The sequence below is a fragment of the Macaca thibetana genome, chromosome 8, assembly GCF_024542745.1.
Source record: "Macaca thibetana thibetana isolate TM-01 chromosome 8, ASM2454274v1, whole genome shotgun sequence".
Taxonomy (NCBI): domain Eukaryota; kingdom Metazoa; phylum Chordata; class Mammalia; order Primates; family Cercopithecidae; genus Macaca; species Macaca thibetana.
This window is the reverse complement of record NC_065585.1, coordinates 92,881,609-92,901,294: the sequence shown is the minus strand read 5'-3', so window position 1 is coordinate 92,901,294 and position 19,686 is coordinate 92,881,609. Positions and strand designations below refer to the sequence as shown.

The 19,686-nt window shown below is 35.0% G+C and overlaps 1 protein-coding gene across 3 annotated transcripts in view; it reads right to left on the bottom strand.

Moving 5' to 3' along the window:
• Positions 1–19,686, bottom strand: part of PCMTD1 (protein-L-isoaspartate (D-aspartate) O-methyltransferase domain containing 1) — an 81,359-nt gene that overhangs the window by 7,704 nt on the left and 53,969 nt on the right. For 2 of the 3 annotated variants that reach the window (XM_050801797.1, XM_050801796.1), the window contains 2 exons: positions 7,700–7,871; positions 5,326–5,449 (listed from right to left, as the gene is read on the bottom strand). In XM_050801797.1, the coding sequence (XP_050657754.1) occupies positions 5,326–5,449; positions 7,700–7,753 (178 nt within the window). In that variant the 5' untranslated portion in view covers positions 7,754–7,871. Of the gene's footprint in view, positions 1–5,325; positions 5,450–7,699; positions 7,872–13,503; positions 19,557–19,686 lie in introns of those variants that run through there. The other variant, XM_050801798.1, reaches the window with a different exon arrangement.

Genomic DNA, 19,686 nt, shown 5'->3' with positions numbered 1-19,686 from the left:
CTAAAGAGCTTCCGCACAGCAAAAGAAACTATCATTACAGTAAACAGGCAACCTATAGAATGGGAGAAAATTTTTGCAATCTATCCATCTGACAAAGGTCTAATATCCAGAATCTACAAAGAATTTGAACAAATTTACAAGAAACAAACAAACCCCATCAAAAAATGAGCAAAGGATATGAACAGACACTTCTCAAAAGAATACATTTATGCGGCCAACAAACATATGAAAAAAAGCTCATGATCACTGGTCATTAGAGAAATGCAAATCAAAACTACAATGAGATACCACCTCCAGTCAGTTAGAATGGCGATCATTAAAAAGTCAGGAAACAACAGAAGCCGGCGAGGATGTGGAGAAATAGGAATGCTTTTACACTGTTGGTGGGAGTGCAAATTAGTTCAATCATTGTGGAAGACAGTGTGGCAATTCCTCAGGGATCTAGAACCAGAAATATCATTTGACCTAGGAATCCCATTACTGGGTATATACTTAAAGGATTATAAATCATTCCACTGTGCATGTAAACATACATGCACACGTATGTTTACTGCAGCACTGTTCACAATAGCAAAGACTTGGAACCAACACAAATACCCATCTGTGATAGACTTGATAAAGAAAATGTGGCATATATACACCAATTATGAAACAATTTTTCATAACAATTTATGAAGTCTCTTCTGTCCCTGAACTTTAAACAATGCATCTTTCTTTTTAGAATGTCTTCTCCCCAACCCCAATAAAAAAAACCACAGAAAGAAACAGGATTTTTAAATGTAATAAAATTAGTGGCGAATCAAGATGAAAAATTATGACTCCACTTTAGTAAGTTGTTTAATATGAGAAATTTGATTACTACGAGATACATTTGGCAAATAATTTCTATATTATTTTTGTTTTTTTTTATAGTCGCATTCTTTCATATTTTAATTCCCTACAATTAAGGAATAATGTCCTCTCAACAGCAAGCTATTTTGACTTACTTCTATACACCCACAAAAACTTATTCTCCATACATCCTATTAAATTTTGGCAAATACCAATTTTTAAAACTTTTTTCATGCTCTGACTATTACTATATGAAGCTTTTTTTTTTAGAAATTCACATAATTCCTGACTTTTTATAAGTTACTGTTGGTTACTGATGACTTTTCTCTTTATTGTAGAATTTCAAGTACAGTAGTCTCCCTTTATGCAGTTTCACCTTCCACAGTTTCTGCTTTCTACGGTCACCCAAGGTCTGAAAATATTAAATGGAAAATTTGAGAAAGAAGCAATTCATACATTTTAAATTGTGAGCTGTTCTGAGTAGTGTAGTACAATTTCATGCTGTCCTGCCTGGGATGTGAATCATCTCTGTCTACCATTTCCGCACCATATATACCACCCATCTGTTAGTAACTTAGCAGCTGCCTCAGTTATCAGATAGAAAAAAACATAATACATACAGGATTTTGTACTATTTGCAGGCCCAGGCATCCCCTGGAGGGTAATGGAACATATCCCCCAAGGATAAGGAGTGATGACTGTATACACAGAAAAGAGTCAATGGTTTAATAACTCCCATATATCTGGGCACTCAGCTTCAACAATTATCACTCTTCCCATCACCACCCCAGATTATTTTGATGAAATATTTAGACATATCATTTAGTCTGTAAATGTTTCAGAGGTATAATGGATTTTTTTTAAAATTTAGGCTCCTTTCCATTTTACCCTATTCTATTGAATTTATTCCTATTTTACATTCACTGTTACAAATGTCATTCAATCCAACCAATAGCAGTCTTACCAGCTACTTAGATTTGTGTTGAAATTCTTAAAATGAGGGAAAATGGAAATTGTACATTCATAGCATATTATCTATGTCATTAATGAATTATGTTATTATAAAAACATATTTACAACCAAAATGCTTCTAAAATAAACAAGAAAACAATCAGATAAAAAATAGAATGACTACTGATAGAATTCTGAGATTTTAACAGTGTCAAAGTAAAATAGTTAAATAGCTGCTGCACAGAAATCAACAAGGGATTCTATAGGCATTCTTAGGTATGACACTTATGGTTGGGCCACTGTCAAAGCCAAGCTGTGTCAGAAAATTTTTTCATTACTTCCTTTTATTACTTCCCATCCAGTTAGGATAATTAAAACAAAATTATCATAAACTATAATTCTAGTGTTTGAAAACTAGGAAGAAAATAGTTTTGTTATTATTGTTGCAAGGAGTTTTAAGTAGGGACCGGTAACTACAGTATAGCCTACTATTGCAAATAGTACTAATATAGCATAAATATATAGAGTATACAGATAGTCCCTGACTTCTAATGGTTCAATGTAGGATTTTTCCACTTTACAATGTGTTTATCAGGATGTAACCCCACCTTACGCTGAGGAGCTCCTTATGTCTCACGATGGGGTTCGGGTTTCTACTAAATGAGTATCACTCTTGCAACCAAAGTAAGGTCAAACCATCCTAAGCTGGGGACCATGTGCTGTGTTACCAGCCTTAAATCCATTTTCCACTCAACAACGTTCATGATTTACAATGGGTTTATCTGGCCATAGTCCCACCATAAGTCAAGAAGCATCTGTAGTCTACTAAAAAGTAGACTTCATGGAAACAATCATATAATGCATACACAGCCAAGTGATAATCACTGATTCTGGTGCTAGAAAGAAATGGATGTCCTATATTTTTCTGTGTCTCAGTGATACCTGTTTTTGACTAGATGGGAAGTTTAAATAAACATTTCAACACAGTAACCTCATGTTTCCAGTCTCCTTTATGATAATCCTTTGTTTTTTTATCATTCTTATTTTAGCTTTAATTTTGTTTTATATGGACTGTTACATATGGATTAAAATCCTTTTTGTAAGTAGCGAAAGTATAGATTACTAACTAGTATATTTGGAAAAACTGGTTGCTAACATTTTCTGAATTATGAAAGGTTGAAACTGTTTTAGAACTGACTGCTTAACTTCCTTCTAAATGAGATCACAATAACAGCACAGAATCAGAATCTATGACTCTCACAAATCTGTAAAGAGTGGTCAACGTATCACTTTTGACAGTGGCTCCCATTAGAGAAAAATGCTTGCAAAGCACTCTCCCAAGCTCAAGCTGAAGAAACATTTACGCCGCTAACACTCTGAGCAAGCAACACTCACCATAGAGCCATGACAGCCTCTCTGCATCATTGCACACATTCTTCCTAAGGGTGAAGGAATGGCTAGGCTTGTATATTTCAGGTATATAAAAAGCAGCTGGCCATGTTTGGCTGTCATTCCTTTCTCTTTTCCTCTGGGATGTGCCTACTTTCGTCTGGGACTCACACACATTGACTAGGCTCTATTCACCATATATTTACAGGTAGACTCTCATGGTGGCAGGCTGGCGCCACTGCCTGAAACTGGGTGGGTGGTTGGGTCTAATGTAAGGGTTGTGAAACCCTGTCTCTACTAAATATACAAAAACTAGCCAGGTATGGTGGTGGGAACCTGTAATCCCAGCTACTCAGGAGGCCAAAGCAGAAGAATTGCTTGAGCCCAGGAGGCAGAGACTGCAGTGAGCTGAGATCGTGCCACTGCATTACGGCCTGGGTGACACAGTGAGACTCCATCGTAAAAACAAAACAAAACAAACATTACTTCATATAATTTTCAAAAACACTCCAAATGTCCCAAAGTCATGCGGCTCAAAAGAGAGTAGAATGAACACTGAAAATAAAATTGTATCTTTCTATAAACCCAAGTTCCTATGAAATAAATTCATTTAAAAGGCAAACTAAGTCAAGAGGTTCCTTTTTGGTAAAGAATTTTACCTCATGGTTAAAAATACTATGATCTAAGCCAAACCAATTAATACCACTCTCTCCTCTCCATTTCAAGCTCTCATTTGCTCCATTACGTTGATCACTCCCTCCTTGAAACTTTTCTTTCTTGGTTTTCAACACCCTGGGACCTGACCCTAGTTTGCCCCCACCACCTTTGACCCTTCCTTCGCTAATCCATTTTCCTCCATTTTATCTCTAAATTGGTGAACCTCAGGTCCAACTCCAATATCTCTTCTTTATTTCTACTCTCCGCTAAGTGATCTCATCCATTTCTATCTATCCCTAGCCTAAAATGCCATGTTCATGTTGAGGGGTCTCCATTTATACCTTGCTCATGAAGCAGGTTTGTGCCACCTGACATTTGTCTGTATGCTAACAGACAACTCAAACACGATTAAAGGAAAATGTCAGATCTTTCTATTCCTATTTCCAAATTATGCCACTTCCAGTCTTCCTAGCAATAGTAAATAACACCAGCACTCAGCTAGCCTCAAGGGAAAACAAATTCCTCTTTTCCCTCCACCCACACTCTCCCCAGTCAGCTATTCTTCTGCCTTCAGACAACACTATCCACACCAACATCCACTCTCCCGTGCGTGTAAGAAAAGCCTCCTGACTGGCCTGCCTGCCTTTTTTTCCTATGATAATCCATCCTCCACAGCCAGCCAATGAGCTTCTGCCACTCTGGACCCTATGCCTGGTCTGAGAACGACCAAGTTCTCTTCAGACTAGATAAAGCCTTTTATATTTATTGTGTCTCTGTATGAAAAAATGCTGCCACTAAATCTTGATGTGGCAAGTTTTTTTATATCATTCTGGTCATAATTTAGATGTTGCTTTGGCAGAAAGGTCTTCCTTACCACCATACCTATAGCAGATACCCTTCCCACAACCAGTAACTTGCCACATCACAAACTATAATTAATAAATTTGGTTTTGGTTTGACCTGCCCCTTCTTCTTATGTTTCCATGAAGGTAGCTAACAGTGTCTGGTATAAGGTGAGGGCTTTACTTTACCAAAACAAAACAAAAAAAAACAAAAAACAAAAAAAACTGAGGCCCAGCGAAGTGGCTCATGTCTATAATTCTAGCACTTTGGGAGGCTGAGGCAGGTAGACCACTTGAGGTCAGATGTTTGAGACCAGCCTGGCCAACATGGTGAAACAGCATCTCTTCTAAAAATACAAAAATCAGCCAGGCGTGGTGGCGCACACCTGTAATCCCAGCTACTTGGGTGTCTGAGGCACAAGAATCACTTGAACCCAGGAGGTGGAGGTTGTAGTGAGCCGACATGGCACCACTGCACTCGAGCCTGGGCAACACAACGAGACTCTGTCTCCAAAAAAAAAAGGCTGAATAAATCCACTAAATATCTTACTGTATAAGTATTTAATTCTTCATAATTACATAGTTTTAAATCCCAAGCATAAAAGCCAAACACCGTAAGTCACAATCCAATCAGAAAATATGAAGAGCTACTTACGGAGTCCCACAGAATCTGGTTTGCCATTATCATTCTTACTTGGTTGCACAAGTGGAGCAAATGAAACAGCAAGGATATTTTTACTTTCCCAAGTGTTCTGTCCAGTTCGCATAATCTGTGTTAACTATTTAGAGAAAAAAAAGAAAGAAAGAAAGTGAACAGCTTAATCCCAGCAATGTGGTCACCTTACAGTCAAAACTGTTTTAAGGGAACAACTGCCAGTCAGAGCTATACAATCACTTATATTTAAATGTGACCAAATTAATTCCATTTAAATATTTACTATAAAATATAAAAGGAATGAAACTATTTGCTGTTAATACAGATATTTTAATGCAAATGGGATACTCAAAATATGGCCAAGTGAGTCTGCAATGTTAGATTTGTGGTCTGACAGTGTCTAGAAGAAGCACTACAATCCATACATGCCATTGCCTTTCAAAATACATGTCTGAGACAGGTTCAGTAATTTGGTTAAGGCATTATATTAATAAGACCATATTTTGACTACATGTTGACTTCATGCTCTTCCATGATATTAATGGAATACAGATTCTAATTCGACCCCCAACTTGATATCTCACAAATCAATGTAATTATAAAGAGACTAGAAGTTTTACCATTTCAGCAAACGCCCATCACTGGTCACAGGAAAAAAATATTAGCTCAATACACATCTTGTTCAGGTTTAATTAGTATATTCAACTTCTATCACAAAAAGCAGCTCGTTACTACATTTGATGTTTGTAAAATAGTATACAGTAAATGTTTAACAAAATATTGATGAGAAAGTCACATTTTACATATTTGAAAATGTATTGTTAAAGGAAAACAAAACAAAAAAAAATTGTTTAACTGGGAGTCTAAGCCCTGGAAGCATTCTAATAACATTTTTCCATGAACTTTTAAAAATGAATATTGATATACTCTTGCCCTTTTTAATATCTGACAAATGATTTGCTACAGAGCACAGTTCATGGTGATAGTGAGATCCACTGAGCTGCAAATGACACATGGTGATGCTAAGGGATCCCAAGATAAATAAAAATAAACTCCACAACTATCATGCTAGGACCCAGTCATCTTAGATACTCTACCTCAACTACACAAACTGCAGGTATTTTAAACATTTCAGATTTCAGTTAATGTAAACATAAAAGATATTTTTTAAATGTGTTTTTATAACTTTTTTAAGTAATTTGCTTTTGAAAGGTATACCCGTTTTCTGAGTAAATTAGTATTTCATACATTATACCTAATAATTCCAAACCAAGGCTAAAAAAGTAAAATTAATAATGTTCATAAATAGCTGCAGAATATTTTCTAATGAGTCTACTTGGTAATAATGAAGATTTTTTTAGTTCACTTGTTTTCTTTTTGAGACGGAGTCTAGCTCTGTCGCCCAGGCTGGAGTGCAGTGGCCAGATCTCAGCTCACTGCAAGCTCCGCCTCCCGGGTTTACGCCATTCTCCTGCCTCAGCCTCCCGAGTAGCTGGGACTACAGGCGCCTGCCACCTCGCCCGGCTAGTTTTTTTTTGTATTTTTTAGTAGAGACGGGGTTTCACCGTGTTAACCAGGATGGTCTCGATCTCCTGACCTTGTGATCCGCCCGTCTCGGCCTCCCAAAGTGCTGGGATTACAGGCTTGAGCCACCGCGCCCGGCCACTTGTTTTCTTAATGAAGTTAAATAGTTCAAAATCAAACCACAAAGAGGATTTCTTTTCTGAGACAGGGTCTCACTTTGTCCCCCAGGCTGGATGCAGAGGCATAATCATGGCACACTGCAGCCTCAACCTCCTGGGCTCAAGTGATCCTCCCACCTCAGCCTTCTGAGTAGCTGAGACTACAGGTGCATCACCATGCCTGGATAATTTTTGTATCTGTTTGTAGAGACGGGGTTTTGCCATGTTGCCCCGACTTGTCTTGAACTCTAGGGCTCAAGCGATCTGCCTGCCTTAGCCTCCCAAAGGGCCGAGATTACAGGCGTGAGCCACCATGCCTGGCTAGGATTTCCTTTCGACACGTTCAAAGAACTGAAGAATATGGGAAACTGAGCAGCTAGTAGAGATCATCACATTCAACTTTTGGGAAAGCAAACTAAAGAAGAAAGCAGCTTGCTGAACACCAGCACAGGGAGTAACTGAGCTGAGTTGAAAGCCCAAGTTACCTCTCCTCATAGTAGAGAGATATTTTCTCTATCTCCTTTGTTTAAATAATTAAGATGTTTCAAGTTTTGTCTAAACAAATAAGACAGATCTGGTGAAAAGTATTTTTTCTTTAAAAGTTACAATGTACCTTTCACTGAATAAAATTCCTCAACCTTAAACAAATGTGCTTGCTTCCTAAGCCACTAAAGAAAAGGAGTGGAAGTTACCTGATCCTCTATAGGCATGACTAATATGCCTCCAACTTTTAGTAATATTTTCATGTAGTTTTCATGGTCTTTCTGGACTCCAGCTCCACAATAAATTCGATCATACTGATGACTGTCAGATGCTATCTGGAGGCAATTACCGACAACAAATGCAGGTTCACAGAACTCAAATCTGCATTGAAAAACAAACATATTTTAATTCATTTAAGCAAAATATTAGATCTAAAAAATTTACCATAATCCAGTCCTTTGAAATAATGGAAGTTACCAAAATTAATTATAAGGATAAAATGATTATAAACTTTATTTAAATATAATATTTATTAAGTTTAGCACTCATCAAATATATTGTTTTATTATCAATAACATAGGACAGACGTGTTTTCAAAACATTAACATTTTTGGCCACACTGAAACCTCACTTAAGTGTTAAGAAATAAATATAACGAAAAGCTCATCACAACCTCAATATTGTGACACTCCCAAAGTAACATATGATAACAATGAGAATCATAAGGATCAATAAATGAGAAAAGGCTTCACTTTGCATTGTCCTTTCCAAAAAAGGTGAGGGGCCAGCAGAAATGAGAAAGGTTTGTATAGAATTCATCTCAGTTTGACATTTTTGCTGAAGGTAAAAGTGGGAGAGCTTTGTCAAAAAAAAGATACGCGTGTCCCCACCACACACCCCTGCAACCAGTAAGGTTAGGAAGAGTTTCTAATAAATTTTGACTGAGGAACATTACTGATTGGGACAAAGACGAGAATGAATACTAGTTTTTTCATGTTGCTGCTTTGGTCCCGATGATCTCCCTAAGCAACATGAGATATGGTTTCAAAGGTATTTTATCTGGGCTGCTTGGTCCTGGTGACAGTGTTGGTTCATGGTACACAGAGTTACACTTTTACAAACTATCCTACTTGGACTTCTACTTTATTTCTTAAATTTTGATAAAAACAAAACTGAAAACAGGCTCTAATATAAATGTAATTAAAACCCCAACGCACTAATAAGACAGGTAATCTTATTAAAATTAATTCGTATCCTTTCACTTTTACGCTGAATAAGGTTAATATGATCATAGAGCAAAAGCACACTATTATTTAAGGATGAAATAATTTACACTAAAAGGTTTGGCATGCAGTGAAAAATAACACTGATCTGAATCACAATCATTTTTACTCTGTAAAATATATTCTGTCCTTTAGTAATTAATAGACTTATTACACAATTAAGTTTCCATTCAGAGTCACTAAAACACAGACACATCTATTTCCTAAAGAAGAAAATTTACCCAAATCTATGCCCTGTTCTTCATTTCTTGTCTTTTTGGTGGAAGGGGACAGAAGGTGGGATGGGAAGGGTCAAGGGTATCCCTGTACTATTGTCTCCATGCCCCAACGCTAAGGCAGTCCATGCTCCATTATTTCTTTTACTGTAACTGTCACCTCACTGATCACATTTTTCAGGTCTCTCTTCCATCCCTTTGCTCTCTACTGCGCAGGATAAGTTCAAGCTCCTAGGAGTGCTCCGTGGGGAATCTTTATGAGTCTACTGTCAAGTCGTTCTACTAGACTCCTTTCCTGTCTATGCCCCAGCCTGAACATACTACTCTGCAGGCAGACTGAATTACTTGCTTCTAATTCCTTACAGGAACCATCACACAGTGTTTTGAAATCCTGCATCTGTGTATGTGCTGTTCCCTTAACTTAAAATATCCTTCCCCTCTCCTTCTACTCTTAATGCCTGATATCCCTTCAAGATATAGCTCAAATATCAGCTTTGCAATGAAATCTTACTCCATTCTTTAATAGCATCTCATCCTTTCTACTTGCACAGCACACAGAAAATGTGAATTTACCTATGTTAGAGAATAGTATTTAATTTCTCTTTTATACTCAAAACTATGCCATAATCTTGGATTTTTAAAAATATAGTCAAAATATAATTTTCGGCTTTTAAGTAATTAGATACTGTAGATCACGTGGTTTAATCATCTTATCACAGTAAGCATTCTTTAAAAATAAGTTGGACTATTTCAGTAAGGTCTACCTAAAAACTTTATAGAAATTCATTTTAAATGCTTTAATTTTATCATAATTTATTTCAACCTCATAATTTTCAGAATGAGACTAAGGAATTTAAATAATTAAAAATGTTTGAATTATTAAACCTCTTTATCAGATACATTAAATCAACTAAAAAATATGCTTATAGTTTTAAAAGCTTCCTACTAGTTAAAAATATGTGGTAGCTTACAGAACTATTGCCAAGGAAAACACCACTACAGGTAATGACAGCTTACAATTAAAACCACTTTTCATATTAGTGGTATTTTATACACATTCATCACAGCAAAATAAGTTAGAAATAATTTAGTGTTTGATTCTAAAATTAAATGTGTGCTTTGGACAAGTTACCTGATACCACTAATTGCACACTTCCTTCAGTCAAATACTATTTGCTGAGCACTAGCTTTGTGCAGTGACTGAGAATACAATGGGAGACACTCATGTTTATCTCTAATGGAAGAGACAAACATCAAACAATCCTATTAATTGAAATATAAATTACAACTGTGATAAATGCTCTAAAGGGAAACTGACAGGCATGGGGATCAGAGAAGGGCTCCCTGAGAAATGGCAAGCTGGGATCTGAAAGGTGAGACAGGACAATCTAGAGCTGCCCTATCAAGATGAAAGCCACCAACCACTGTGGCGAGTAAAACCTTAAAATGTGGCTAGTCCAAGATCAGAGACTTTTTAAAACAATGTAAAATATCTAATTCTTTTTATATTTGCATATTAAAATATATATACTTTTTAATAGTCACCTAAAATGAAAATACTAAATAACTACCCTTTTACTTAACAAAGAGTTGCTTCTAATACTTTAACACAATCTTCCCTTTGAAACATTTTTAAAATGTATTTTCCTGCTATCTCTTTGAATATTTCTTCTGAATTTAATTGTATCTCCATCACCTATTAGTCCTCAAAACACATGTATTAAATAAATGAACTAAACAAAAAAAAGAAACATACATTTTTAACTTTTCTACCTACCAACGTTGAATATGAACCCAAATTTGACAAATTAAATATGCTAATCACAAAAATCGCAGGAGTAGAAGAGAAGCTTTTCTAGAAATAAAGTTACAGAAAAAGCATATGCTTATGGTACTTCTTTTAATTGTTTTAATTTTTAAAATATAGACAGAGAGTCTCGCTATGTTGCCCAGGCTGGTCTCGTACTCCTGGCCTCAAGTGATCCCCCCACTCCAGCCTCCCAAAATGCTGGGATTACAGGCGTAAGCCACTGCGATCAGCCACCTATGGTACTTCTCTGTAGTAACATAATGGTTTATGTTTTGTTAAATTGGTTATTATAATAACTGTAACTTCATGTTACAGAATACAGTTTTTTTCCCAACATGCCAAAAAAGGAACAACAAAATAAACTCTTGCCTCTAACGAATAATCAACTCTCCTATAACTAAAAGGCAGGTTTTTCTTGGACCAGGGGGGTCTTTCTGAAGATCTCCAATCAACCGACCTTATTATTCTAGTAAACAGCATGAATGTTTTTCCCTCTAATGTAAAGCAGAACAAGTATATCTACTTCTATCTAAGGGAAATTATTAATACAAAGGATAACTGCAGAGAAAAATCAAAACTCTAAATTAATAAATTTCTAGTAATTGCAACTCTACTTCTAGCAAACACATATATGGGGTCTTTATACTTTCATTTAACATGTTTAAATTGATTTTCTTTAACAGAATACTCAAATTTGAAAGTTTCCTTGAATTTAAGACAATATTCAAAAAGGGATGTACTATTACTAAGTTTAAAAATAAAAATCGAAAGATATAAATAAAATTGGACAAAAAGGATATTTTTAAATGTCGGCACTAACAAATCTAGAACATATTAGAGAACTCATATGCTAAACATATTGTAAGTATGGCTTAACCTTTTCTAGCCATAATACATAAAACTTCACAATTAGTTAGAGAAAAACCTCTCAAACTGCATATTCTTACTTTTTTTCAATCTGTAAAGCAATTAGGGATTAACTTTCCAATAAAGTACTTATAGATGAACTTAGGTTTTTCTGACTGGGCACACTTTGAGAATCTTAGACATTTAGTATTCTGATACTAACATCATGACTTATTTATGTATCTATTTATTTTTACTTTGAGAGGAGGTCTTGCCCAGGCTGGAGTGCAGTGATGCGATCTTAGCTCACTGCAACCTCCACCTCTCAGGTTCAAGCAATTCTTGTGTCTCAGCCTCCTGAGTAGCTGGGACTACAGACGTGGACCACCACAACCAGCTAATTTTTTGTATTTTAGTAAAGATCAGGCTTCATCATGTTGCCAAGGCTGGTTCTGAACTCCTGAACTCCAGCAATCTACCTGCCTGGGCCTTCCAAACTGCTGGAATTACAGGCATGAGCCACTGCACCCGGCCCATAATTTATTTTTATACAGCATTTCATGTAAACAAATTCATACCAGTCAGGTTACAGAGTGGCCAAAATTTCAGTTAATATTTTTTCCAAAAGTCTATGATTACAGTTTTTCAGGTAGGCCAGGTGTGGCTCTTCACTCCTATAATCCCAGCATTTTCAGAGGCCAAGGCAGGAGGATCACTTGAGCCCAGGAGTTCCAGACCAGTCTGGGCAATGTGGCAAGACCCTGTCTCCACAAATTTCTTTTAAAAAATCAGTTGGGCATGGTAGCACACGCCTATAGTCCCAGCTACTCCGAAGGCCAAGGTGAGAGGATTGCTTGAGCCCACAAGCTGGAAACTACGGTGAGTTATGACCATGCCACTGCACTCCAGCCCATGTGACAGAGCAAGACCCTGTCTCAAAGAAAAAAAAGAATTCAGGTAAATGTTTACTGATATTTATATATGTGAATAACTAGATGATTGATTCAAGATACAGATGGTGGCTACCATGCTATCGAACAGAGTAAATTACAACTCCTATTGATTCTTCCAAAGTAGAGAAGAAAATAAACATTTTTCCTCCTTAGGCTCTATCTTCTAACTTCTGTATCTTACCTAAGTTTCCATAAACCTATAGAGGTAAAGGACATATTTTAAACTACAAATACAATTTCTGTAGAATCTCTAAGACTGAACAATAAACTCAAAGGAAGTTCTCAAGTTTATTACAAAATAATACTATGTATAAAATTACACACAGAAATTATGTTAAAAATGGTGAAAGAAAATCTGAAATCTACCTTTTTACATCAACACCACAATAAACGAAATCTGAGAAGAAAAAAATGGCAAAAATTCTACTAAAATGATACTTAATACGTGTTTATAATTACTTGCAAAAGAGTGGTTGGTGTGTTCCTTCCCTAATTGTTAGGAGGTCATTAAAATTTTATGTTTGTAAGTAAAATAAAAAGTAGCAATCATTTTTATTCTTTGAAAAAAATGTTCAAAACAAAATTTCCAAGATAGAGATGTCCCACACTCCTAAATTATGCTACCAAAAATATGTTATATGTATACAGAAAAAAAAATCAACAGTCCTGAAATGTGTATAATAACCACAAAATCATTCATTCTAAGCTTATAATAATTTATTGATTTAAACCTGAAAATTCAATGAATATTCTCAGACTCTCTTATGCAGATAAGGAAAAGTAATTGACATACTCTTAATAAAATGTACCCTGAAAATCATTTATGAAGAAATATAGAGCACATAAATATCTCGGTTTAGAACATGAACACTTGCCCAAAATGACACCGGGATTCTAATGACTTACCTTAGCAGTGGTTTTCTTTATAGGTGCAGGTTGGAATATCTTCATCTTGAGATGGACAGATGATTTCGTTCACAGCAGGGACCTTGCCAACTTGCCCATATAATTCTTTTGATAAGCTGCTAGGAGATCAGGGTGACCTAGCCTTGCCCTGTAGCTTCCCTCTTAGACGGATAGTCTAGGTCTAGGAGCTGACTGAGAGTAGAAAAAACAACATTCCCCTTCAATACACTGTTGAAGTGGGGCTGACAATTTGCACACCTAGTTTATCATGTGCCACAGGATGCTGTTATTGAAATTTTAGACAATTATTCCGGTGGAATAAAGAAATTTCAAGGACGTGGAAAAGAATCCTACCTTGTTCTCACACCTCATCCAAAACAACCTGCCAAATGAATCACAACAACTTCTTTTTCTTGAAATACTTTGTCAAAATACACATTTTGAGTTTTAAGAGCCATGACTGCTTTATTAAGACAAAACAAAACTTCAAATTTTTCCATTGTGAAGAAAACCAAGGGAAATGTTAAACTCTTGATCTCCAAATACACTTATACCATTCAAGGACTCCAACAATCAATAATTAAGCTATTTAATTACAATTTTTTGAAAAACTGAACTTTACATTTTCAAGTGTTTTCCCTTTCATATGAATCAAACTCATCTCAGAATAATTCAGAATAATTCCAAGCAATGTGTTGCAAGTACATACAGTTATTGTTCATTAAAGAAAGCATCAGAGAAATTCATAGTAACAAAAACAATCTCCAAACATTTTACAGGAAATGTGACACATAAGTCATACAAAGGAGAGCCTTTTATTGCTGAAATTGTATTTCAACAATTTCTTCTCCTAAAAATGTGTTTGAAGCCATGAAATTTTTCCCCATGCCATTTCTAACAGAGGTTAAAATATATAACCGATAGTCCTGATGACTATTTTCAAGGATTTCTCTCTCTCAACATCTCAATGTCTGTCATAATTGTAAACTGTATTTACGTATCTGTCATAACTTTAAAGTATATTTACAATCTCTAACAATTATTATAAAACTACTTCTAAACATTAGAATACCAAAATGTTCACATATTTGAGAAATATTTTGAATACTGAATATATAACGAATTATATATAGGAAAACTCCTTTAAATAAATGTAATTCTCATAAAGATGAAGTAAATAAAAGATGATAGAATATACAAGCATCTAATTTTCAAATGCAAATCATATGTGAAAAATGAACATATAATTTAAAATAAAATTAGGATAGTAGACATGACAATATCAACTAAATCTTCTAAAATACAAAAGTCTACTCTAACTCTACATATAAAACTTATACCTCAGCTAAATTTGAGTAATGAATTGCCTCCCCCACCCATCTCTGACTCCAATAAAAATTCATGCCATAGGCAAGTCTCATTAATGAACAAGATATGCTCTTTAATATAAATGCTATAGTGAATTAAATACACTATACATTAACAGCATTCCTTAATTCTAACGTGAAAAAAGTAAATGATGAAAATAAAAGTACTCCTTCAACTTTCCTATCTAGGAAACTTTCCTATCCAAGTTGCTAGGCTGTAATTCACTGATAGCAGTACCTTGCTGGAAAGAAATATTAGAATAAATCAACATTGACATCATAAGAGCCAAATAGAACTAAGTAAAAAGACTCCCAGGCTCAGGTTATAGCCTCTTTTTCTAACCCTCAGTTTTCTCATCTGGGAAATGTGAACACCAATTAATATTGTCTCTAGAACTGTGGATAAAACATTTAGAATGGTTAACACTAATGAATAGACAATGCATATTAGGTGCTATCATTTTGTATCATCTCATTATTTTCATTATTCATATCATGACTCATTTACATGGCAAACTATACGGAGACAATGGTCTTTCATTCATATGGAATGAAAATCTCCAATAATTCAAACTACATTATACTCATCTGGCTACTGACACTGTCATACTCTCACAGCTATAAGTCACCCAAAAAGGAAAGAATATAGGATCTATTGGCCTAATTAATGCTTTACAAGAAAATGGCCCTCTCTAAAGCATGCATTCTAGGGAGCTAAATCAAATACATACATGTATATGCATTACATATGTGTGGTTATAAATAAATGCTACACTAATAATCAATTCATTTTCAAAGTATTTACATGGTAAAAAGTCTATAATTCAGGTTCCTTTAACATACTCTTCTAAGTAAAGCTGGAGATTTTTTTTTAACCGTACATGAGCAAATACTGACTCATAATTTTACTTTCCCAATATCCTCCTTCCCTCTCAAAAGCCAGATACCTAAAGGCCTTTCCTTGTGTAGCTAAACATAGGATGTTTAGGAGAGCGTGTATAAAAGTACAATAGGAGTCAGCAAACTACGGAGAGCAGGCCAAGTCCAGACTACAGCTCATAAACAAAGTGTTTTTGTAAATAAAGTGTTACTGGAATACCCTCAAGCCCGTTCATTTTCATGGCATTTGTGTCCAGTTTTATACTGCAAAGGCAGAGTCAGGTGGTGGCAACAGACACCATTTAGATTAGCAAGCTTAAAAGATTTACTAATCGGGAGTTGTGGGAAAAGCTTGCCAATGTTTCACAGGACCCTTGAAATCACATCATTTTTATAAGACAATTTCAGTGAATTTAAAAATACCGTATGTATCAAAGGAATACATCAGACATAAAACTTCCCCCTTCCCTCCCACCTCCAGTGCAGTAAATCCAGAGTAGCCTCTCCACATTATTTCATTTGCTGATATAAGACTAAGACATAGAAAGTTTAAAAGTACTTACTTATTTCTAAAGAAAGAATACTACTTTCAAGACACAGGAATCAAGCTTTATACAACATAAAAACATATTTGTATTTTATTTTGGGAAAAGGTCTCACTCTGTTGCCTAGGCTGGAGCGCAATTGTGCAATCTTGGCTTACTGCAACCTCCGCATCCCGTGTCCAAGCGATCCTCCCACCTCAGCCTCCCAAGTAGCTGGGAATACAGGTATGTGCAACCGTACTCAGCTAATTTTTGTAATTTTTTTTTTTTTTTTTGTAGAGACAGGGTTTTGCCATCTTTGCCCAGGCTGGTCTCAAACTCCCAGGCTCAAGCAATCCGCCTGCCTTGGCCTCCCAAACTGTTAAGATTACAGGTGTGAGCCACCACACCCAGCCTATATTTGTATTCTTAAAAAGGTCACCTAACATTATATATTCTAATGCTGATTAGTGTATGGATTTTTTTCCCCCTCTACTGCATTTGGGAGTTTACTACGATCTTAAATATATGTATAAAACAAAACTTTAAAAATGCAATTCAAACCATAAGTGACATGATAATACTTTTGAAAAGGGGACTGATTAAAAAAAGATCCAAACCGACAGGATAAAAAAACCTGGAAGAATATTAGGTTTCAGCTATTTATTCTCTCTCCATTACACATAATCAAGGATAATCTGGTACTAAGGAATATATAAACAGCAATTAATTTTCCTCAGTTATCTTATATTTTGTTAACTAAAATCTGTATTTTGATGAACCATAATTAAATAAAACTGCTTAGAAATGAGATTTTCAAACCACTTGGCACAGCAAGTTTGTAAAATATTTTAAACTTGAAAATAAATTTAAATATTATCCACAAACATCAAGACAAACTGAAAATAATCAAAACACATGTAAGAAAAAATCATTTTTATAATTTGTCACTGAAACCAAACTGTATAAAAGGAACAACAACAACAAAAAAAAAACTGAATCCAGCCACTCATTACATTATGCAAAATGAAACATTTTCCTAATACCTACTACTCCTTGTATATAAGCTACTTTATAATCTGAAACACGTAACAGGAATGTTTTGGTACACTGAAGATTAGGATAATAAAATTGTCAGAACTGTATTCTTCATGACTAGTTCATGAATTAAGAATCTGTTTCAAAAATAAGCTATAACAAACACTTTAGAAACAACTACATATAACTAAAACAAGGCCATAAAAAATTACAGAGAAACATTTATACCAGTCATCACTGTATTTTATGATTCATCATTTTATGAATAACAAACCTGTGTAACACAGTAATGACAAAATAAAACTAAAGAAATATAAGCCAGGGAAATTTGAGTATTTTACAATTACAAAAAAAAAAAAAAAAAAAAAAAAAAAAACACCAATTTTAAGAATTTTTAAAAATTGAGATACTTAAATAAGTAGTCTTCAAACTTATCTGTGTTGTGGATTATTATTTAAATTACATCAACATAGAAACGCTTCAAATCACAACATATTTTACTGTTTCCCAGGACTATACCCTCTTGCCAGCAATAAGCTTGAGCTCCACAGATACTTGTACAGAGTTGCTTCACTGATTCAAGAGTCTTCCTTGAGTCTGTTCTGCTCAATTAATGACCCAAAATGGAATTATCTGTGTCTTCATGTATTAATAGGTAAAATCTATTAATAACTAATATACAGCAGAGCTTAAAATAGACCTTAAACATTTGCTTTTACTAATACTTTTATATTTTCTAAGTTGAAATGTACTCAAAGAGCCCTTTTGTGTACACTGTTTCGAGATCAAAACAAATACTTAATAGCAATTAAATAAAATAAATAAAATTCTATAGTTCTAATGACTGTATGAAAATACATCACGACTACATCTTAAGCACTTCCCATGCTACTATAATCCTTAAGACAGAGAGAAACGATAAAGACAAAAAAGGATGCTAAAATTGAATCCAAATTTCTTGTCAAATAATTTGGACTAAAAACTTTTATTTCTGCCAAACGTGCTTTTCTTGGAAATAGGATATGAACCAACACAGTAAGCCTTGAAAAACAAATCAAAATGTGCATTACATGTTGTTAAGACAAGCATAAATAAGATATAGGATGGTGTTCAGTAAATTAATGCAGAAAATTTCAAATGGCTTGCTTAAATCCATTGAATTACAGTAAAAATAAAACCTGAGCATTTCCCAACTGCCCCATGCCTGCCTGCTGCCTGCAATCTTTAACACAGTTACAATCACACCTAGGTAGACACAAGATCTTGCCTTCATTGTAAGTATTGAGGATTTTGCTCCATTACATCAGGTTCTGTTCTTCAACCAATCAAATGCCACTTGCCAGAGGATAAATACAAACTGGGATTGCAAAGGGGAATGAAACAAAAGTACAAGAGGAAGGGGAGAAAAGGCAAAGGGAGGAGGGGGAAAATAAACATTCTTTGAAGATATTCACAAGGTTTTTTGGCTTCTTCTCTCCGGTGCTGTCCTTCAATCTAGATCTTTCTAGAGAAAAGTCCTCAGTTCTGATCTAGCCCCCTCCCTCAAGTTTTGGTCATAGCCAAGGGCTGAAGATAAATGAGGGCCCACTCCCAACAAGCCAAGCTGAAATTTTCAGTTTTTGCCTAAAACTTCGTTCTTTAAAGTGACTGTTCTAAGCTTGTGTTTTCTATCCTTTTTAACACTTTTTCTCTTTGAAAATAAGATACACAGAGAAATGAAAGATGTAAAAGCTCTCCAAATTTTACACAATTTCAAAGAGCTCATGGATTTCAGTGTAAGTGCCCTTGCTCCATAGTAATGCAGAATTTTAGGATTATACACCAAATGGACTTTTCCTGCCAGCCCAAGGACCAAAGCCTGTGCAATATTTCTTCTAAGGGGAGTTATATTGTGAGTTTAAAACAATGGTTTTATAAACCAATTTCTCATAAACAATCCTATCACAAGATATATCAATGTATTTCTATTATCATTTCTTCTGGATGTATTACAAAGTAGCTGAATATGTTAAAGTTCTTTGTATACTGACAGGTACCACCTCTTATGTTACAACTGAAGACGACAAAACTACTAAATTACTATCCAAAAGGTAAAAAAACCAGTTCCAGACAAATACTGCAATCACAGCATTACATTGTATCTCCAGAAAAGATACCTGAATAATGTTTAATGAATTCAACATTACTAATAAAGTGCTAGTAGCAAAAAATTACTATATTTATAATTTACTATAGAATTACATATAGGTAAAGTTATAGCACAGAATAATATTAACTTTTTCTCATTTTATGGTGCACTGATTTTTGCTGCATTCAATTGAGTCAGTCAGGATCAAGAATAGTGTTCAAGAATAGTCACGTTGCATATATCTATT